The sequence below is a fragment of the Polistes dominula genome, unplaced genomic scaffold (assembly GCF_049000335.1).
Source record: "Polistes dominula isolate Pdom_NZ unplaced genomic scaffold, Pdom_raw_medaka contig_33, whole genome shotgun sequence".
NCBI lineage: Eukaryota > Metazoa > Arthropoda > Insecta > Hymenoptera > Vespidae > Polistes > Polistes dominula.
The window spans coordinates 2,014,826-2,039,655 of record NW_028300998.1 but is presented as its reverse complement, the minus strand read 5'-3'; the positions used below and the strand labels follow the sequence as shown (position 1 = coordinate 2,039,655).

At 30.8% G+C, this 24,830-nt stretch overlaps 1 protein-coding gene and 1 long non-coding RNA gene across 8 annotated transcripts in view; one reads left to right on the top strand and one right to left on the bottom strand.

Moving 5' to 3' along the window:
• The window catches only part of Neto (Neuropilin and tolloid-like), a 118,702-nt gene extending 97,606 nt beyond the window's left edge, over nucleotides 1-21,096 (bottom strand). Inside the window, exons 1-2 of one of the 7 annotated variants that reach the window (XM_089173579.1) lie at nucleotides 20,436-21,096; nucleotides 15,438-16,207 (exon numbers count right to left, since the gene is read on the bottom strand). In XM_089173579.1, the coding sequence (XP_089029705.1) occupies nucleotides 15,438-15,648 (211 nt within the window). In that variant the 5' untranslated portion in view covers nucleotides 15,649-16,207; nucleotides 20,436-21,096. Of the gene's footprint in view, nucleotides 1-15,437; nucleotides 16,208-20,435 lie in introns of those variants that run through there. The other 6 variants (XM_089173574.1, XM_089173576.1, XM_089173577.1 and 3 more) reach the window with 6 other exon arrangements.
• The window catches only part of LOC149032212 (uncharacterized), a 226,892-nt gene that overhangs the window by 134,026 nt on the left and 68,036 nt on the right, over nucleotides 1-24,830 (top strand). The gene's annotated exons all lie outside the window — the stretch shown is intronic.

Here is a 24,830-nt window from a genome sequence, read left to right as displayed (position 1 = left end):
ATTTTAAAGGTACAAATACGTTCCATGCATAGAAAAAAAAACAAAAAAAAAGAAATAAAAGACAAAAGAAAAATGAGATGTAGAGAAAGGTCATAGGTTTGTCTAAGTTGACAAGACTAAACGATAATAATAACCTCCGTTGAGACGTAACAATAAAGCAAACATAGTGTAAATTATAATGCGTGTAGATACAAACGATCTTGCAATTCTCGTAAATTTTATGAGACAACTCGACTCGTTATGTTGGTGATATCACGGTAAAAAGAATTATTTTTTTTTTTAAATCATCTTTTGTATTTATTATTAAATAATTAATATACGACGATGATAATAATAATAATAATAATAATAATAATAATAATAATACACGAAAGAAAATTGTCTATTTTAGATAATTATTCGAAGTAAATATTTTATGAGACTTACAAAGAATTTGAAATAAATTTATTACGTAATATATTATGAATACATATTAGAATACAGAATATATATTAAGTATAAAATATAATTTTTATTGAATAAATAATAAATAAATTAGTTACATTATTAAAAAAGGATAACACGTTCGTTCCGATACACCTTTAAAAAATCTTCAAGTTGAAGAAAAAAATTCGAAGATAAATTGGAATATTAAGTAAAACAGAACCTTAATATTTCTTTCTTTTTCTTCTTTCCCCTAACCTGTCATGAGTAATTTATGATAACGTAGAAAGCATCCGGTTATTTTAATCTAAACAAGGGGAAAAGAAGTGAACTGTATCTACGAGCGTAGATTAAGCCTCACTTTCTCGCGACGAGTTTCGAGGTTTGAAATTCGCGAAAGGAACAATAGTAGTGCGTTAAAGGCATGAAAGGGTTGGTAGGGGATGAAGCGATTACAATTCTATGCTCTGTTACGCTAGGTGTCCGATTTTACACGTTCCTGTGGAATCATATATATATATATATACAAACATATATGCATACACAAACCTACATTTAACACACATGCATATATGTTTGTGTATATATATATCGTTTGAAACGATGACAGAGAAGTTTAACTGTACCACGTTTTAGAACTCGCTTGTATACACGAGTTTGCTGGCCGGAAACGTACCTCTGACCTGCCGGAAATCGTTTCGCGTTTTCTCAATAAACGCCGACGGTTCCCTTGCCTCTGATAATAATTCTCGATGAACGGATTTCCAACATGAGTAACGAATACGTTCGTGTCCCGTAAATTTCAAAATAATTTATTGACTCGTACACGACAGTATTACTCGGACAACATTTCGCAATAATTTTGAATAAAAATTCAATAGAGTTTCATAGTATACCTGTAGATATATAATTTAATTTGTTTTTTTTTTTTATAACTTATATTTGTTCTCTTTTGTTGACTTATTGATTGCTTTAACATACAAATTGTAATATATGAATAAAGTTTTAAAAATATTTTTTAATGAAATAATAAACGTTATTAAATTGTATACAAAATTGGAAAATATAAATTGCAAGTTTGAATATTTACGATGTTTAATAGAAATATAATTAATTAAATTGTTAACAATTTTTCAAACGACACAATGAATTCTTTTTCGATATTTTATCGTTTACGAGTTAAAGAGAATTTTTGCGAAATCGAGAAAGAAGATTGTTTCTATATCATCGGAAAATGTAAATGGTCCTGTCGGCCCAATGATTAATCGACTGGCTTCATAAATGCAATGTCGTCTGAAAATAGATGCGCTCATTTCTGAACGTTCCAAGTGGCTTTTTTATTTTATTATTTTTTTTTTTTTTTAGTTAAAAATTCATTCAAATTCGCAATACTATTATTGTTATCTAAATGATAACGATCTTTTATTCGCACGGTACAATTATTTCATAAATAGTTTTGAAAATAATTGAAAGTAAAATTCTATCGTTGAATATAACCCTTATACGAAATATGAGCTGTTTAAAGTCCATTTATTTATTTGTATATATTATATAGGGTGTATCAGTTGAAATCGACTATTTAAATAATTTCTTCGGTTTTTAAATGATATGAAAACTTTATAAGAAATACTTTAAACGAATGGAAGATACTTTTACTATAATTGATCATATAGATATAACGATTACAATTAAATAGAAGTGTTCAAGCATTAGATACGTTTCACATGCGATTAGTTTCAAAGCTGAAATTATTTCCTCAATATCGGAAATTCACTAGCGAATGGTATGTTAAGTCATGTAATACGAACTTTGGTGAATTATGTTATTAAATTATATTCCTATTCGGGTATAAAGCGCAATAGAAATGTAAAACCAATTCAAACATATATTCACAATTCATTGATTTTAGATCCTCGGAAGCTAATCAGTAGTGCATTTTATTTTAAAAGTAATTTCAAGGATTCCAAATTTTTCTTCAAATTTGTTAAGAAAATTTTAAACGGATATGATTGTGAAAAAAAAGCGAATAAAATTGAAACAAATTTCATACAATTCTTCTAATTTTCTTATTAATATTCTAAACTATTTTAAGGTATAGTTACCCCTATCCTTACAAAAATATTTATAATAATATAAATAATATTTATGTTTGAAAATGTGAGATTCTTAGTCATTCCTTTGAAAACTTCGACTATGCATAATATTAACGATGCGAAATATTTGAATAAAGCGACACAGTTGGTATATGTATTAAAGAGAAAGCAAAAGGGGTTTAAAGACGAAGGGTGCGAACTATTCGTATAAGGTTAGCAATGCAGAGAAAGCCTCTGGCAGTTGGTAACATTGAACGTTAAAATGACGTCATACTTGCTATTAGCTCATTTGCCTGCTTTTGAAATACGAAACAGAAGCAATAAAGAGATGCTAATAAGATATTAGAATGGTGTATAGTATGATAAGTATAGAGACAATAAAATAATTTGGGGTATTGTTTTCTATCAACGAAATTGAATATCGAATAAATTTATAAAAATAAAAAGTACGAATTTATTCAACGTATCAATTCCAGATCATTGTATTTATTTTAACTCTTACTACAAACAAAGATAACGTTTAAAAGTTTAACAATACTAAAAAAAAAGCAAACTCTAGAGTATCCTGTTGACCTTCAGAAATATTTACAAAAGCTTCATTTTTCAAAAAGTCTTGCCTGAAAAATCCACTTTCAGTACTCTTATACACCACTATTCACAAGTACCACGAGCGTTAACCTTTCTTTCTCTCTCTTTCTTCCATATTTCTTTAAAATTGCTTCGTGACCAGGTCTGAACTCAAATTTCCCTTCCAAGTTCGCTTACTCAGTTAAAACTGCTACTATTCTTTCTTTCCGAAACTTTTATCCGGGTTATATTCAACATTCTTTTTGTTTCCTTGAACGAACTTGAACGTATGTTATCTCATTTCTTTATCATTACATGTACTTACAATAACGTTGTATCATTTTTATAATTCACATCTATGTGTTTAATTATTGGTTAGTTTTTTTACATTATTATACCTAATAAAACTTTGAAAATTTTCTATTTGTCAAAATCGTATATCGAATTGTTAGATACTGCAAATATGTTACGGTAAATATTCTTTGGTTAAGGGGACCTTCTACTCTGAGCACCTAAAAAAAAGGCTATTTTCGCGAATTTTTTCCAAGAAAACTATAAAAGATATCGATCTAAAAGTTCTTGGGTTTGTTAAATTGAGTCTTAAACTATATAAATGAATTTTTATTTTTTCATTTTAATTAATTTTTTATTGCAAAAACAGTAGTATAAAAAAACACCTTAAAACTTTAGTGCTTTGGTAGCTCCATCAGAACTTGAGAATGGCTTACCTGAAACATAAAAGTAAAATGGTTTTATATTCCGTATGACTTCAGCTACAAAGTGACAGTTTTATATAAAAATTTTATCAATAAATAAAAAAATGGTGGACAAATTACAAAAAAAAACGTAAATTTGACCTTTTTTTTATTGTTTTATTATCGGCCCATTACCGGCATTTATTATCGGCCCATTACCGGCATTTATTATCGGCCCATTACCGGCATTTATTATCGGCCCATTACCGGCATTTATTATCGGCCCATTACCGGCAATTATTATCGGCCCATTACCGGCAATTATTATCGGCCCATTACCGGCAATTATTATCGGCCCATTACCGGCAATTATTATCGGCCCATTACCGGCATTTATTATCGGCCCATTACCGGCATTTATTATCGGCCCATTACCGGCATTTATTATCGGCCCATTACCGGCATTTATTATCGGCCCATTACCGGCATTTATTATCGGCCCATTACCGGCATTTATTATCGGCCCATTACCGGCATTTATTATCGGCCCATTACCGGCATTTATTATCGGCCCATTACCGGCATTTATTATCGGCCCATTACCGGCATTTATTATCGGCCTATTACCGGCATTTATTATCGGCCCATTACCGGCAATTGTTATCGGCCCATTACCGGCATTTATTATCGGCCCATTACCGGCATTTATTATCGGCCCATTACCGGCATTTATTATCGGCCCATTACCGGCATTTATTATCGGCCCATTACCGGCATTTATTATCGGCCCATTACCGGCATTTATTATCGGCCCATTACCGGCATTTATTATCGGCCCATTACCGGCATATATTATCGGCCCATTACCGGCATATATTATCGGCCCATTACCGGCATATATTATCGGCCCATTACCGGCATTTATTATCGGCCCATTACCGGCATTTATTATCGGCCCATTACCGGCATTTATTATCGGCCCATTACCGGCATTTATTATCGGCCCATTACCGGCAATTGTTATCGGCCCATTACCGGCATTTATTATCGGCCCATTACCGGCATTTATTATCGGCCCATTACCGGCATTTATTATCGGCCCATTACCGGCCGATTATACAGATTACTATAAAAAAAACTGCTTGAATAAACAATGAAAGAGAAAGGGATTGAACAAGATAAGAGTCGTCCGTGCGCGCCGAACGCTCAGGAAAGTGGTCCGAGGTAGTTACGTTCAGGCACCTAAAATGTAGTTAGAGACATCGGAACTTTTTGAAATTTTAACACAATATTTCTGCATATATATACATTCGAAAAATGTAAAAAAAAAAAAAAATTTTTTTAAATTGCAGAGTAGAAGGTCCCCTTAATGCATAAGTGATACAAATAATAGACATTTACAACTGTATACATATTGTAACTAAAAAAATTCGATTAATCTATAGAATGTGTTTTACTGGAGTGTATTTAAAACGTAAGGGTAAAAGGAATTAGAAAAAATTTCAAGCTACTTCAAATGAAACAAACCACGACAGGTGTATGTTCCTAGGGTCATGAAATAATCTTCAATTTCCGTATTGTCTACGCACATGTGCAAGAACTTTCTTAACTGCTTGACTACTAGAAACTTAATCTTCCAATCTTCAGCGTTCTAAGGGTAGAAGGAGTTAATAATAGTTATCATTTATATGTTCTGGAACAGGAAATAACGCTATCCCCCGCTACCTAAATCCTTCGACACTTTCTCGCGTGCTAAGTGAACAATAATCGTTTCAGTCTAACAAAATACAACAAATTCTGAAAAAAATCCTTAAAAAACACTGACTAAACTCAAAAAAAAAAGACCGTAAATTAAAGACCCAAATTTAAAGATTAATCGAAGCTTGTTAAAGATATCGTGAATAAGTTTTTCAATTTCTATGATTTTTTTAACCTATACACGAACTTCAGATCACTTCGTCCTCATCCCCGTGCTCCTTAACATAAACAACTGAAGAACATTTTATAGATTGACCGGGCAATCTATAGAACGTCCTACTCGATTGGTAACAATATATGCAATGCCCACAATAATACATTGACCGTAATATGTTTTATATGTATGTATATATATTTTGCATGGGAATGGGAAAAAATATAAAAAAAAAAGAAAAAGGAAGAAAGAAAAAAATAGGAAATCAAGGTTTTGAATACGCAATCGTAAAATTTCGAACGAGATTTGTAACGAAATGACCATCGTCGTTGTGCACCAGCCAAAAATGTCGAGGCACTACCGACAAAATGATTTGTAGGAAAACGACAGCGTCGAAAAAAAAAGAAAAACGACGAACGACATCGACATTTGGCCTATTAATTTGAGTTTGATCCGTTGTCGATGTCACGTTATCGGAATTCTGAATTTTTCACTACGTTAGCTATGAAAACCTATTGAAAAACTACTACTACTACTACTACTTCGTGGATTTAGATAAGATATTTCAGAAGGAAATAGTTTCCTTCTTGCATTTCGGAATGATTTCAATTTCAGTTTCAATTCGTTGAACTCTTTTGTGGATTTGATAGAATCTGTTTTGCAATCGTTACGATCAATTTTCATTCTGATTAAAAAGGCATGTTATATTTTAATGACTACTATATATATGTATGTGTAAATCTATTTACGTAATTAAATTGTTATTTTTATCAATTTGTTAGATTTTAATATAATGTTAATCAAAATTTAATACAATTGCAGATAGGAATAACAAAATGGATTTAACAATTAATAGATAATATTATTATATGATTTTAACGTTTTTCCTATACAAACGCTTGTATCTATGTGAATGTTGAAATTTATTTCTTTGTTCAATTAAATTGTATTTTGATTGTTTCAAATATTGTACGATTACTTTCACAGCATATTTTGCATTCTCGTATCTAACAAAAACAAAATGATCGACGATCAAACGATTATTTCTCTCAATGTTATTTTTATTACAGAATACATAGCATGAATAAATGTTACGAGTAATTGTGGTTATTTTACAACTACAGGTATTTTTTTTTTCTTACAAAAGATCATAAAGCTATTATCTATCCTATTTTTACAATCAATTAAAAATTTCTGGTTAATAAATAAAAATATTATTCGTACTATTTTTACGTAATTTATTTTTAACAATAATAATAAATGAATTTCATGATAAACAATGGCATAGAACGAATTATTATAACCAAATATTTTATACTAATTACCATTTTTTTTTTTACTTCATCAATATATTCGTGTAATTTCTTGTAAACAAATCTAAAGGAATTATATTTCTTTGCTATCAAAACATCCTGTTATTTTCTTTTGCCACGTTAGTTCAGATCTAAAAGGCCGAGGTCAGAATCGTCTTTTAAGTCGTCTGCTTTTAAGGAATGTGCATTGCTGACGTATTATTATCGTATGTATTCGGACTATGCATCGTACATACATAACTTATGATCTTCTTTTAAGCAAAGATTTACCTTTTGTCGTATTGAAATATTTCGAAAATGTCCAGCAGCGTCGTATAAAAGAAATTGGATGTCATTCACATGTCTGAGTTGGAAAGGGAAAAGAAAAGATATAAGAAATTAGAAAATAATAATAATAATAATAATAATAATAATAATAATAATAATAATAATAATAATAATAATAATGTCGTGAAGTCGTGAAAAAAGTTTCGATTAGATTACGATGTCGATGACGATGATATCGGACAAGACCGTACCTACCGTCATAAATTGTTCCATGCTAGTAGTATAAGACCATGAAAAAATTCTTTTCTTGAACAAAAATTGCTTAAGGGAAAGAAAAAAAAAGGGGACAAAACTTTTGCAGGTTTTTAATATTTTTTTTCTCTCTCTCTCTCTCTTAGTCGACATCGAGAACTGAATGGAATATATAAGGTTAAAAATAATGACGTAGCTACTTTTACAATCTCATTCGTTTCTTCTTTTTCTTTTTTCTCTCTATCAATCTATTTTTTTTTCTTTTTTGCTTATTTCTGTTTCTATATATTCTTTTGAAACCTTAATCTCTTTACATTTGTTCTCGTTATTTCGCAAACATCGTGTCATTATAACGTGGTATTAATGGATACGGGAACTTGTATACGCAAATAACATCCCACCGAGTCGATAATTTTATTTGAGTTCGATGGGGGCTAACACGCGAAAAGGTTCGAAATTTTAATGAGTTTTTGATAATTATGATAATGAAGTAAGGGAAAACTTATTAAATGTTTCCAGATAACATATCGAATTTAAACGTGCTTCCTATAATATGTTTATACAGGTATGTACCTTCATATATATGTATATGTACGTGTATGTATAAAGTTTAAATAGTTTATTTTGTATTAAATGAAGTGAAAGAGGAATAGAGAGAAGAGAGAGAGAGAGAGAGAGATAGAGAGAACATGTTGAACTCGTAATTTTAGATAGGACTGCATTGTGGTCGTAAGCTGTTATGTATCGGGTAATTAGCGTTTACCACATCTGTTGACATTTTAAACAGTTTGACCGATGTATCTGACATACAATCATAATAATCACATATGAAGTTTCAGAAATCATGACTAATTTAAAATCTATAAAAATTATGATTGTATACAATTTTCTAATACGATTTATCTCGAATGTTTCTTTATTTTTCTAAAATGAAGCATTTCAATTCAGAAAATATTTGCAAATTTGTATTTTATTTCATTGACATTCAATTTTTGTATAAACGATTTTGACGAACAATTAAAAATCAAGACGATACAAAGAAATTATTATTTTTTTTTCTCAATAAATTGAAATTAATAAAACTTATAAGCGTCATAGTTTGAAGAAAAATTAAAGATAAACAAAAATGTTTAAAAACGTATTAGTGTTTTCGTTGAAAAATTCGTTCGTTATTCGTTTAAAGAAAATTTGTAGAAAATGCAAGTATGTAAATAGACAAAATTAAAACATTGGAAACAAAATAAAAAAAAAAGACATATTTTAATGTAAACAACTGTAACAGTAAATACGGTAAAATTATTCATAAATATTTCTAAAGCACTTATTTTACTACTACTTTGCAAATTTCAAGGATAAGCGTTAAAAAAGAGGAAAGAAACGTTGATCGAGAAAAGAAAGAGTAGTAATAGAAAAGATAGAAATAGAGATAGAGATTGAGAGATAGACCAAGTTGTCTTAGCAGCTTAAGCCAGCTTAACGAGAATATGATGAACTCTCACGACTCATCTCATCTGTAATTTGATTGCTTTCCGACCATCGTACCATGGATCTCTAATACTGAACCTCAAGGGAGAAAGATAAGGAAAGAAAGAAAAATAGTGATAGAAAGAATATCATGAAAGGACGAAAAACGAAACGTAAGTTTTATGTGTACCTAGAATATAAGATCCCTTTAATAAAATGAAATAAAAAATCAAAAATATTCTTTGTGATTGATTTGATTTAAAACATTGTTGAAAATTTTGTTTGTATATTTCGTTTGTATCATTTTATTTCTTGTCTTTTTTTCTGTTTTTTTTTTTTTTTTTTTTTTTTTTTTTTCATTACACACACTTTTTCACCGCGGAAAATCAAAAAACGATGAAATTGTTTTATGCGTTTGTCATCGTATCGCCAGCCTGCAACCGATGAGCCACACAGCAGCATGAGCGATTGCAGCTTCGTTAAACGTTTTACACAAGTTGCGAAATCACGTGAGTCTCTTTAGTGGTACGTACCATTGCGTGGTGTACGTTATACTGCATTGGATGGTCTATTTTTCGTGTCAATTATCGTTACGAATTTAAACGTTGAAAATAGTTACTTCGAAAGTCAGATAGAGATGGATAGATACATAGATGACAAAAAAAAAAAGATCAAGAAAAAGAAATAGAAAGAAAAGGTTTCTCAACGTTTAATCGGTTACTTGCATCAAAATAGAGCGTCTTGTATATTTCGGTTCTTACTCTTGGCATTAAGACAAACTCAAGAATATTAATAGTATTAAATGTTAAAGATCGTTGTACCTTGAAAGGCGTTAATGTAGATGTAAGACTTTTAACATAACAATTGATTCGTTTTGTAATCATTTGGAAAAAAATATATATACAGATAACCCTCCTATAAAACGGTAGATAGGTTCCTAGAAAATGCCGTGTTGTGTGAAACCGTGTTGTATGAGACCTAGAGCCAGTACAAAAAGGGGGGTTACAAAAAGGGGGTTAGAAATACTTTCTGCAACACAGTATCTTTAAAACAGCCGCGGCTATAGAAGTACAGTGTTGTATAAAGGTATTTTTTGAAAGGAAACCGTGTTATAGAATTCCGTGTTGTAGAAGGGCTACCTGTATACATCAATAGGATTAAAGTTATAAAAAACGAAATTGACATCTAATACATTTTGCATTTTATTTCTCACGCTATTTTAAAATCGATACTACATATGTTATTTTGTGTATAATATCGCAAATCATATTCGACCATATTGCAAAAGTCATTCGGCATATACAACTCGTAAAAGGGCAGAGATATCGTGTAAAAGGATCTTTTTCAAATCGTTCGGATTTAATGTAATCGCAGAGATTGAAAGTTTCGAAACCGAAAGCTCTGATTTCGAGACGGTTAAATCGCGAAATAAGGCGATACGGACGGTGAACTTTTCGCAAGGGAAAAGTTTCGTTCTCGTTGAACAAAGTAAGTCGACGAGATTGAACATTTTCTTGAAAGAAGTAAAAGAAAAGATGCTCGATATCGTTACATCGAGATTCTCTAACGCTTTTCTCTCTCGCTCTTTCTCTCTCTCTCTCTATCTCTCTTTCTATTTCTCTTGTAAACGATAGAGATGCAAAATTGAAGCGAGAAGCACCAAGATACAACTTCCGTAAGGGATGGTAGTGCAAAGCACTAACGAAACTTCTGACCGATAATGCACTTACTTGGTATGACTGCAACGGAAGGATATCCTCAGTTAGGAAACGAGAGAGAGATAAAGAGAGAAAGAGGGATGTAGATATGGATAGATGGATAGATAGAAAGAGAGAGAGAGAGAGGGAGAGAGATATGAAGGGAACAGGTAAAAATACCTTACGACTTTCGAAAGTATCGCATAATGGTAAATTTCATCCATGAAAGAATTAACGTGTTTCGTTGTTTACGAGCATATTTTCTCTTTTGTTCGTTAAAACCTTAATACACCTTTCGAGAAAAACATTGTTTATAGATATATTAACATTATTTTAATATACTCTTAAAAATGAATTAATTCAATTGTAAAATTGAAATAAATAACATTATCTCGATGATAATGTAACGCATTGATAAAAAAACATATGATCATCCAATATTATGTATGTTTTTAAAATTTGATTTATTACATAAATTAATTGAAATGATTATTTTCAAATGTAAATATATGAATTGGATTATCTGCGATAAGAGAATAAAGTGAAAGAAAAATAAAGGATACGCGTATTTACCAAATAAGTGATTTATCTAGAATTTGTTCAAAAATAGTTTTTCCTAATAAAAAAAAATAATAATAAAAAATAATTATTTGATAAAATGATAAGTATAAAAGAAAATTATGATTTTTAATTATTATAGATATTAACAAAATTCTCGAATGCATTATTTGAGCATACGAAATGTTCTTTGTAAATTTTTTGATTTATTCACAAAAATTATTTCTTATTTCATTATATCTATTGTTGAAATTTTCAAGAATATGTAAAAGTTAATTGTTTATAAAAATTAAGTTATTAAATTGCAATTTTACAACATTTATTTCAAATTGATCGGTGTATGATTATCTTCTACACCCACTGTAGATAATTTATCAAAATTCGACAATTTAAGCTTTGCCTAAATTCTAAATTGTAGAGAAGCTTTAGAGTAGGACGAGAAATAGGAATAGGAATAGGATGGCAATATTGAGCAGCTTGCTGTCCGATTGAAACGACCGATGCTACGGAATAATCCGCAAATTGGCCAAAGTCGATCAGCACGCGTGGCTGCGGCAAACGATGTAGCCTCGTTTATCGAGTGTTTCCCAACGTATTAACGATGTGGCTAGAACCGTATGCACATTCTCTATGATCGACCGAAAGCGTATCGATGTTTCCGTCTCGACGGTTGACTAATGGTTGTCGTGTGCATCAGGAAAACGTTTGAAATCTCAAAAGGAACATTTCTAAACGGTTACGCGATCATCTCGAGAAAGTATTCTCTTATGATCGATTAAACGTTCAAATGTGATTAATCTATCCATTTTCGTGTTTGTTATTATATTGTTTAATCAATTTCGAGTATAATTCCTATTTGTAATATTTATTGAATTATATACATACATACATATCAAGAGTAAGAGAGAAAGAAATGGAAAGAGAGAAATAGTGTGTGTATGTGCGTGTGTTTATTTGCGCTTGTGTTATAAATGCATTTGAATTATTTATACCGCATAGAGCAAAAGTATGAATATGGAATATAATTTACGTATATGAAACGTTTCCTATCAGTTTCTCCCTCCCTTTTGCAGATGCATTTGTCAATTGGATCGAAAATTAGTATTTTCCAATGTGACACATATCGGCGAGTAACGTTGTACAGAAATTTACATACTGCTTTCGAAGATGTATTCATAAAATTCATAGAATCTGTAGAAATTGTACATACAATAATGTACATGTATACGTGTATCGGTATATATTGAAAAATTGGAATGTTGTTTTTTATAACAACTTTTCATTTCGTTTCGAACAAGAATGATTTGAACGTATCGTTTATGTCACCTTTTTTTTTTCTTGTTTACCTGCTATTTTTTCTCTCTCTATTAAAAACTAACAAATAATTTCACATATATCATATTACGAAATAGACTCGAAGTATGCCAATAGGTGTATCGTAAACGTTATAGAAGATAAATAACGATCAACTATCGCGAATGCAACATCAGATACCGTATCTTTAATTATGGATAATATTCACGTAAAACATGACGTAACCATCCGGAAAAATCACTATTTGTGAAAATAATGTGCCATTCGCGCGTCGATAAACCGTTTAATCGACCCATCGAACGAAACTGACGCCAGATCGTAAACCCACAAATTGGCCAAAGCGGCTGCATCGAATTGTTTATCGAATGTGCACGAACAATTAATGATGCAGAATCCTATCGTATTTCGATACGATGATCACTCATTACTCTTTATGTTTAACGAAATCATTGTAACTAATGATACATAAGCTGTACGAATAATTTGTGTAGATGTAGTTAGAAATTATATACAAACAGATATTATTATTATTATTATTATTATTATTAACAATATTTTCTATCATTTGTCTTCATAAATATTACATAAATATTCGTCTACCAGGTAAAAGGGTTTTGCATCGTGTCGTGTCGAATACATAAAAGGGAAGCAAGAGGTGTTTTTAACTTTTTCCGCTCATTTTAGTCACCACCTTTTATTTTACGGAATTATATGAACTTGATGAAGTAGACCTATAGGAATTTTCCGAGAGATATTCTTTGACGACGTAGTAGCGTTTTTCAGGTCTCATGTTTATAAAGTAGCGAGAGAGAATGAATGCGTGGAAAAATGTCGATAATAATATATTATAATTATAAACTTGTTCTTTTGTTTTTTAATGTTTTTACCTGCTATTAGTTTAAAATCAAAAGTTACGATAAAGATACATAATACTGTAAACGTATAATATATGTATAATATTACCGATTATAGTATACATACTCATTTCACACACACACACACAAGTACCATTATATATAGATTATATATAATATAATCTATTCCTATATATATATATATCTTATTTCAAATGATAACCTCCTAATGTTTCCCTTAGGACAGGAAATAAATCAAATTTCGCTTAGAGATAAATTATTACCAACTTGATTGGAATATCTTCTAAAGTAAATATATTTAACAACCGAATAAACGTTATTTGAATTTCATTTATAAAACAAATAAAGTTGAATAAACTTTTTCGAATAAGTAAACGTTGTTTTTACTTCATAAAAATTATTAGAATATGTAAACACTGAATTCACGATAATATTCACGAAATTGCGTTTAATTAGTAAAATGATTTATAATATAGTTCTGTTAGTAGTCGAGTAAGTAATCAAATATATATATATACTTATGGCATACATTATAAGTAGTAAGAAAGTTAGATTTTAATTGCTATTGGTACCCACTCTCTTCCTATTGCATTCGACAGGTTATCATTGCGCATGATCGAGCTCGTTGGAAGGTCTGACTAAAGGCAGGTACTCACTACTTGCACCGTTTGATTATAACGAACGAAAGTACTGGTTCCTTTCCTGCTCTTCCTAAACGTCGGTCTTTCTACACCCTTCGTGCCCTTTCTTTGACGAAACTTTATTCATTTCTACCCTTGTCGAGAGGCTGGTTAATTAAACTTCTACTATTACTTTCACGTTATTGCACTTCGAAGGAATGGATGGATGGTTCTCTATCTCTTTTTCTTTCTTTTTATCTTTCTCTTTCTCTCTCTCTCTCTCTCTCTCTCTCTCTTCTCTCTCTCTCTTTCTATCTTCCTCTATTGGAATATTTCTAGAAAAAAAAGTAAAATCTCTTTTTGATAAAAGAAATAAAATAGGAACAAAAACAAGATGATGAAGTAGATGAAGAAGAATAAAAAGAAGAATACGGAAAATTAACGAGACATTTTGGAAAAAGAACGTTTTACTGTTAATATTGATTTTAAAACGATTTCGAAGAGCAACCAGGAAATAACATAAAATTCGAAATCTTTTTCCGGAAACGAGATCAAGGGCGTACGATGAAAAGTGTGATGGAAACAAGAATTCCCGTAGCACCGGATTATAACGTTATTTCTTTTTACTTTTTCTTTTACTATTTTTTTCTCTCTCTCTTTTTCTCTCTCTCTCTCTCCTTCTCTCCTTCTCTTTTTCTTCTTTTTTAAGTGCATTTTTTTTATAAGAATGGAAGTGTGTGTGAGAGAGAGAGAGAGAGAAAGAGTAAGAAGAAGAGGGGAAACATAAAAACGTATGTAGGAACCAGAAACGCGAGCTTTCGTGCGTTTTAACGTGAGCAACGGTACAGTCCTCGAATTACAACCTCCCTGTAAATTACGTTGCCTTTCGTCGGCTAAGTTTTTTCCATCTTTTGTATTTTTACCTAGCACAAGAAAATCGCAATTATAACTGACATAAAGTAGAATATATCAGTGTAGTACGCGAGTAGGTACATAGTCATATTGTTGAAATCTTAAAAGCATTTTAAAACATATAACACATAATTAACAAACGTTATTGTATTATAATATTATAAACAAATGTTCATGTATAATTTCTATTAAAAATATGTTTATTTTAAACTCGTCCATTGGTAATAGCGTTCTTTGTAACGTGTCTATCATGTTTTAGTAACTTACTTTTACTTAAGGAATATATAAAAATCACACAGTACACAAACACACAAACACACACACACACACACATAGAAATATTTGACAAAGTTTTCTTGAATAAACTCGTAAAATCATAGACTTTGGGTGTACTGTCAAGGTGTCGCAGAACGATCGTGTTAACCCGGGCGAGAGGCCTAAATTTAGAGAGGAAGAGAATTCTGGTTCCACTTACCGAGTACGAGTAGCAGTAGAACTTGTTGCGGGACTCGAGCCACCATTGTGGGCTCCTCCTCTCGCACATTTATGAATTTAAATCGAGTGATGCTAACGTGCCTCGACTTTTTCTTCTTCTTCTTCTTCTTCTTCTTCTTCTTCTTCTTCTTCCTCTTCTTCTTCTTGTTCTTCTTCACCGTCACGTTCACGACTAACCGACGAAACAACATTCATTTATCGCTCGACAATTCGTGACCGTTCCGCCGTACGGATCGACGACGGAGTTCGGGATCCCGAACACGTTAATGATAACGATTTTTCTTCTTATAAAAAATCTTTGCTAAAACACTTACACGTTCTTAACACACTAATAATCTAAAACATATTCTAACATAACTTTATCTTTTTCACAGTTACACTTGATTAACTTTTTTTTTCTTCACTCTTTACTTCCGAACTCTCACGCACCATCCGTAAACACTAAATAATAATCGTTCTTATATTTTCTTATTCATTTTCTTTTTTTTTTTTTTTTACCTGTATGACAAATATTCGATAGTATTTATAAACAGATAATGCTCGTTATTCTAATAGAATTTTATCAATTTTCTAACGTTTCTTCTGACTTTGTAAGAACATCTACATTTTTTTGATACACATCATCCTATTTACGTATACTTTCGATCTCAGTACGTCACGCTGCTAGATGTTTGTGAACGAATGCGATATTATCGATTTGGTGTGTTGTCTCGTATAGAATGTACGATCCGACGCACGTGATAGCGATATCTATGCGCATAAATATTTTAGGGATTGTGGTATCGCGACTATGCGACGAGAAAGATAGAGAAAGAGAGAGAGAGAGAGAGAGAGTGGGGGAGGAAGGGTGAGGGGAGAGAAGAAGAGAGAAAAATGGCGAGATAACGAAGCAAAAAATAATTTACTGCGGTACGTTCGAAGCCCAGTTCGCGACTCTGTCGATTTGTAGGATTCGATTCGTGAAGAAAAAATGCCGGAAACTGGGCGACTCTTTCGAGTGAGAAATGTCGATTCGAGAGAGAAATAGAGAAAAATAGATAGATAGATAGAGAGAGGAAAATCGGATTGAGTTAGATATAATACGTCGGCTTGTTTTAGACTATGATCGAGTTGAACACGGCAAAATTGAAAAAAGAAAGAAGAAAATATTGTGAAATAATCTTTGTGATGAAATACAAAATGTTGAAACTGATATGTATTTTAACGTTACGTGATAAATTATTCGAATAATTAATTAAGTAGATTATTTTAAAGAAATGTTAAAAAAAAAACAAAGAAAAAAATTGATATGTTTTATTTAAATTTAATAAATACGAAACACACAATTAACAATTGAAAAATAAATCTTTTCAAAACTGAAGCATTAATCACAAATTTGATGCGTTTGATTTATTATTGTTGCTTTAAAATTATTCCACATTTTATTTCCACAAACTATTCCACACAACACTCTAACAATATTCATAATAATAAATTAATTATAATAATATTTACATTTTTTGTATTTAAAGTTCCTTTTTTTTCTCACCATTATCTTTTAGTTTTGTAATCAAATATATTTACTACGTATAGAATAATCTTTTTTTTTTTTTCTCAAGCTTATGTTATTTAATGGAATTCACGTAAAGGTAATAATTCGTGAACACTCCATTGACCATTTAAGTTAAAAAATATTTCACAATAATAAATTGCTAATTTTTAAACTATTTTGTACAAATACTTATGTATATGTATGTGAATTTATACACATGACTCTAGATATATGTTTATGTGCACATACACATCAGATGATCATACTACGTCGCAAAGGAAAGTGTTAAAGTGCGGGTGACTAAATTGAAAACCGATAACCCATTCGTTCAACGAGTTATCTCTTTGCCTCTCGGTCCTCTCTTCGTATTTCTTGTTGCAAAATCCTCTTCCTCTCTCTCTGTTTCTTTCTCTCTCTTTCTCTCTCTTTCTCTCTCTTTCTCTCTCTTTCTCTCTCCCTCTTTATTTCTAAGATCTTTGCTATTTAAACTTTCTTGTTAAATTTTCGAGAAAGCAACAACACCATGGACAAATTGTCCAGTCTTTGAAATGTACGTAATTAGTAACTTCAAGACATCCAGGTTTCATTCAAAACTGTCCAAATAAAACTAATGAGAGTTAATATAGGATCTAATGAACGAGGATACACCTAAAACGTAGAAGAATTAAGAAACCCTAAGTAATAAGATTGACTAAACTTAATTAATAAACGTTTTTAATGATAAACGAATAAATTCAATGTTTTTTTAATGAATTAAAACAAGGTATATATTTTTAGTTCTTGAAATATCAATAATGATTTTTCATCAATCACGTTAAATTATTCTTACTATTTTTAATAATTTACAATAGAAAACAATTACTCACATTTATATAATAATATATTCAAATGTTGAATACATATTTTCGTATCATTTTATCATTTTCATTTATTAATTTTCAATAATTATAATAATTATTATTAGTAATATTACTCTCGCGCATTATCATTGAATTAATATATTAAAATGATTATCATCAAAATCCTAACATTAAAGATATCAACTGATGCTTATAGTACGTCAGCTTTAATATATTTGACACACTACTATTGTAAAATAATTCTACCAAATGAGCAAATAAGATATAGATAGCCTTGAATTGTACGATTAATAAAATGCTTTAATACTAATGTGTAAATTAATTCATTTATCAATGTTAACTACCTTAACGTTTCTCTATTAAAAATACGAGACCATAACAAGGAAAAAGGGTATAAAAATAAATAAAGTTTGTTCTTTAGAGAAATAGTCAGCGTTTATGTTTCTCTCGTGAATGCATTTTTTTTTCTCACCGATGAAAAACATAAAAAAAGGGGGTTTGTTGGAAAGAGGGTCCTTTAGTCGGCAGCAACGTCGACAAATCTGAGATAAAGGATAAAAACGGCTTGGAGGTTCGTCGGTGACAAGAAACAACTCCAGCAATGGTCCGGCCTCTATCACTGTAAATTCTTCTTCCCTTTCCTTTCCTCTTTCTCTCTCTCTCTCTCTCTCTCTCTCTCTCTTAAAACCACTCTATCTCACATTTTTCTACTTTTTCCAACGGCACATTTTCCTCTCACCTTACTCGTTCATCTCGTTGGCAGGTACGTTTAAACGTGCATAATCACGAAGAAAAGTCATTCCCGCGTTTAAAGCAAACAATTTGTTCGAATAAATGTACAACTTTATTTTCTCTCTCAATACATCTCTATTCGTAGTTTATTCCTTTTTCTATCACTTTTTATCCTTTCGTACTTAACTTTCCATGCACGTAATAGAACAATTTCAATCAGCATTCTCATCTTTTCAGATATCTCCGAGTAACAATCACGAGTCTTTTCTTAATTTCACGAATGAAGTAGTATCGTCTTAGCCCCACCCCCTTCTTTAATTTATTTTATAGAAGAAAATGTCGTTATACGGAAAAATCAAGAAAAAAAAAAAAGAAAAGAAAAAGAAAGAGAGAGAGAGAGAGAGAATTTAGAAAAAAATTCTCTCGTTAAATTTACTACATTTAAACGTTTGAATTTTTTCCAACAAATAAATATGAATAAGTAATTTGTACATTTAAATTAGGCGATATATATATATATATATATAATAATTGTTTACATTATGAAATTAATAATGTAAACTTTCATACTTGAATAAACGTTGTATCTACATTAAATTCTTTATAGAATATCGACAATTTATACAGTCATATCATCAATCTATCTTTCATGGACTATTACAGACGTTTACTTAGGAACATTTATATTCCAAGAAAAGATTCCAATATTGTTTCAGCTAATAAAGTGGACGTCTTTGAAATCATGTAACACCATTGCAATTTTGATGATCCACTTGGGATTTCTTTTCGTCGTAGAACATTACGACGAAATCGTGCCACGACAAAATAATCACATATATCTTAACAACGTGTTATTTTTTTTTTCTCATTCCGTAGTATACTACCAGTATAATTTTTGTACAATATATAAATCTATTTGAATGATAAAACATTTGTGCTTGAACAAACGATTGAATGAACGAACGAACGAACGAACGAACGAACGAACCTATCCATCCCCTTTATCGAGATTTGTCGACATGTCTTTCATCGTTTAAACAAAGCCGTTACCTTTTCGTCTTTTCAAAATGAATAACAATTTGTAGTTGGGGGCATGTGTGGGAAGGAGACGGTGGATAAGGATATCTCTCTCTAGGTTTCAAATGAAAATATATTAAAAAGAATTCACGAAGGGATTTCACGTGTAAAGAATAGTAATGCTTAGACGCGCCTTTGTCCTCTGTGTTATCTATCTCAATCATTATCCATCTACATTTTCCCTTTTTTCTCTCTGTTATCTCTTTATACATCTTGCCTGTCCAAGATAACAAAAGTCACCCACTAAATAATCTTATCAAAGAATCGCTTATGGCTGAGTATGCCTCCTCCTCCTCCTCCTCATCCTCCTCCTTCTTCTCTTTTTCCACCTCGAGGCCACTTGGCCGAGAGCCGAGATTTTTCTAAGATATTTTTGTCTCCGGCGTGCATCGGTCCAGATCGCTGCCACGAACGAGCTTCTATCGTGAGAAACGTTCGGACCGGTGCATGCTTGATTTTCCGCCACGCTATATTAAAAATCCCTTTTTTTTTTTTCTTAAGACAAGATAAGAGAAATAGGGACTGACGATAAAGATATGTCTATTAAAAAAAAAAAAAAAAGAAAGAAAAACATCAATATCATAAAATACAAAAAAACAAGAAAAAAAATAGTTATACTCATTCGAAATTCATGTTTAAAAAACACACAATGAATACGTAGAGATGAACAAACAATTTCAAAGATAAAACGTGCCTCTGAATTTTATCGTCATTCCTATCCTCACTCTTCCCTCTGTCTGTCTCTCTTTCTATTTCTCTCTATCTCTCTCCTTCTTACTCTTTATTCTATTTATTTTTTGTTTTTGAAAATAAAAAAAAAGAAATTATTATCACACGTGTTGCACTCTGTTGGAGCGCGAGATCACGTTGTCAAAGATCTATAAAGAGCCAGAACGCGAAGTAAGAGCGAATGCGATGCGTCGCACGCGGTGTTCGCCCGCCGACTGACTACCGACTACTACTTTGCTTCCATCCCCCTTCTCTCTCTCTCTCTCTCACACACACATACTCGCTCAACCCCCACTCCTTCTATCTCTTTCTACCACTATCCATCCCTAAACTTACTCTACCCTATTTATCTCTCTTTCTCTCTTTTTCGTACTATTTCCCTTTCACTTTCTCTGTCTCTTTCTGTCCCTATATTTCTCGGAAACTTTCTCTATCTCTTTCTCCCACACTATTTATCTTTCCCTTTACCCTATCTATCTTTCTATCTCATTTCTTTCATTTCTCTCTACTTTTTTTTTTATCTTTCTCTTTCTTTTTTTCTTTTTATTTAGTTTTACATGCTCCCATTGCAATAAAATACTGTCGTAGTCGTACAACAACGTATATGTGAATGCATGAAGTAGTCACGGTCAATCAGTAGTCAGCCGTCATACGAACGTAAAATATCAAAAAAACATTTTGATAACTCCGATTATGAACCACACGAGTTCGTTATTTACAACCTCTACGTGTTTTTTATTTTTACAAGATTTTTCAACAGATAAAACAATACTTTTATATTATATTAGTATACGTTTATACTTCAAATAGTTATTTCCATTAATTTGTCTCTTTAACCAATTCATTTGTATAATCTGTCCGGAAGAAAAAGAACTTTCACCTAGAAAGATAATTCATTCGGAGTCTATCTCTCGTACAGATTCTAAATCATTCTTGAAATCTTACAGAACTACGTTGGTTGATAACAATTATTGCAGTGATTATAAGAACAATTTATTATCGTAAAATTCGCCATAGGAAATTTCTAATTGATGTTCGAATTCTAAAATTCACATTGAATTTTTTCTATTATTCGTTTCCCCTTGTTTCTATGATATAATATTATATATATATATGATTGCAAATAAGTCAGTTTACTTTTATCTAGATAGATAGAAAATTTGATAAAGATATTCGACGAACAATAAACGGTAGATTTTAAACGAGTCAAACGCATTATGCTTTACTGAAGAAATCATTGTAATTGGCACTTTTCATATAATTCAATGTATGCAGTTAAATAAATGAGAAATTATTATAGAATATTTTAGAAGAATCAAATGACGAGAGAATCCTTCAGAAAATATTAACAACTTGACTGCATAGGAATATTTAATAATTTATTGTCATTTAAGTGTAATTAGAAAAGTTCAAAACAATTCAAAAGCACGTAATGATTATGTCAATGTCCATTTGTTCTATGAATAAAAGCATTTCAATTCTTTCACCTTATTAACGGTCTTTTGATCGAAAATACAATCGCACCGACTAGAAATTTGTTTGAAATAATCATGATGTAGTAAAGCGATAGAAAAAGAGAAGGTAATACAGCATTCGTTGCAATCGAAGTGAGAAACCCAAAAGAGAATATTTCTCCCTTTTCTCTTTTTCTCTCTCTTTCTCTCTCTCTCTCTTTCTCTTTCTCTCATCAACTGTACGATCGAATGGACGTCAATGACATACCCAGAATACCGACGTTTTTCAATTCGTACGTTCATTTGCTCTCTCCTTTAGCGAACGACTGAAACTGGACCCCGCCACGCAAATTGAAAATCGGAGACGAATTACGGATACAGTGTGAAAGGCTATTTTCACGTCGACACTTTCAAATTCTTCTCAATCAATAGAAAAGTTTCAATCATTGTTTGTTATTTTATATTTTTGTTTTATTTTGTTTTTTATAGTATTTGTTTCGACAATACTCGGTTAAAATGTAAATTGTAAAGTATTTCAGAGAATAATCTGTAAGATATATAACCTTTGATTCAACAACAAAAAGTCTAACAAAGAAATAGATACTTCCACCCACTTCCTCTTTTTTTTTTTTGGAAGATTAAATACGGCGCACAAGGATAGCTGATTCTATTGTTAAGTGTCGATAGAGTATTATAAAACCCTTGTTCATGTTTATTTAAGAGAAAGCTGGTCCTCGCTACATTTTAAATGCACAAAATCTATCCCAGCAATAAAATTCCGAGAAATATCGAAATACGAGTTACCTAAAAGTAAGAACAAGCAAAGTGTAATACTAAAGACCGAAGGAAGAACAACTCAAAATCTTAATTCTTAACTTTCGAACAACACGCTAATCTTCATTGTAACAGAATAACAGAATATATCTTTAATTATTACAACGTGGAAGTTTAGAAGATTAAGTTCTTATAAACAGGCATTTTGAGAAAGCGCATGCACGTGTACTTGTATAATACGAAAAGTGAAAATTATTTCGTGACCGTATAAACGTACAATATTTTATTTTCGTATTTATATTTAAATTGAATATATGTTACATATTTTCTATGCATATAAACATCGAAATATTGTAATTCGTATAACAAGAAGTTTATTCACGTTTATTTATATTATCTTTGCTAACTTCGAATTTCTACTAAAAGTAGACTTTGTTCATTGAATTGAATGTATTGTTAGAACAAGAATAGAACATACATTATACATTCTCCAATTACTCTTTGTCAATTATGAAATGTACTTAAGACTTGGATATATTTACATTTCGATCTAAAACAAACAGAAACTAATTATTAAGATGGTTATCTTACAAACAAAAATATCAACTTATTCAGATGAGAAGATTCCAATCAAATTACTGCTCTTTCCGTTCGATAAATTATCATTTCAAATTCATGAAACATTTGATAGAATTAATCGACAGTAACAGATCAGTTAAAAGCTCTTTCGGTCTATCCTTCTAATAGCTAGGTGTATTTGGACTTTGCAGAGAGATTAGTTAAAATAGTATAGTATTAACAGTCACATGAGATCAATAAGAAATATATATATATATAGTTCTATCGATAAATTCAATTCAAAGAAGATCAACGTTTGTGTATTTGACAATTGCAGCGTAAATAAATACTTAATGATAAATACACGATAAAGAAGCTTCTCTAATGTATTGGTTCCAATGCAATATAAATATCAATCCTCTTTCCTAATTTCTGAGATAATTATTTGATTGTAAAAAAAAAAAAAAAAAAGAGAAAAAAAAATACAACAATAATTCTTAATATACCAACAACAAATAACATGAAATTTTTTCCAATCTTTTTCACCGAAGAGAAAACAAAAATGAAGATTTCTTCTAAGATTGCAGAATGCGACATTCTTCATTCCACCCCTTTTTTTTCTTTTTTTCTTTTATAGAAGATAGTCTCTACAACGCGAACGAAAAGAACTCTCAGGAGACATGTTTAAAAAAAAAAAAAAAAAAAAATTCTTCTCCCACTCAGAGGAAAAATTTCGTCGAGTTGTCTAACAATAAGATTCATAGTCAGTCTACGAGGTCACTGTCTTATCTCTACCTTGGTACCTTTTTCTTACATTCATAACCCTCTATCTTCTTTTATCATATTATTGAACGACCCTTTTTTTTTGTTCTTTTTTTTACACTCTCATTATTTTTATACAAGCTTAATTTAGTATCGTCAGCGAAAAATAAGCTCGCTAATGAGTATACTGTAACGAACAACGAGATTGTATGTATTATACACAATTAAATAATGTTGAACGTGATAGAATATCTTTATTATTTTTCATAATATCGTACAATTTTTGTTAAAATAAAATGTTTTCTCAAAGGCAATTGTAATAATAATAATAAACTTTGAAATAACCATTTACTATCGCAAACTAACGCTGTTATACTTTCGTAGTTTTGCTGCACAACTGGGTACCTCATGCCAACCAACCTATTAATATTTTTATATATTACAATATTTCACATTGTAAACGTTATTTGGTTTTCGTTTTGGTTTTTTTTTTTTTTTTTTTTTTTTTTACGATACGAATAAACTTTAAACTTAAAATTGTTTCTCGTGGTTTATTCGAAAAAGAAAAAAAAATCCCTAGAAAATAATAAACCATATAACACGCTTAAGCATACCATTGCTATATTTATCCTTGTGTTGTAAATAGAACTTTGTTAATTAACACTATCAAAGAATAATTTTCTATTAAACCTATTATCACATACTTTACTGCATTTTCGAGACAACAATAATTACAACTGGAAGGTATTTCGTACCAAGGTAGTCCTAATCTTCTAAAATAGACAATATATTGTAGAATCTCAGCATGCTTCTTAGCTATTTTCTACAATAAAAATGTGAAAAAGAAAAAATGCCGATGGGGTGGGGAGGGGAAAGGAACGGAATTTGCGAAATGG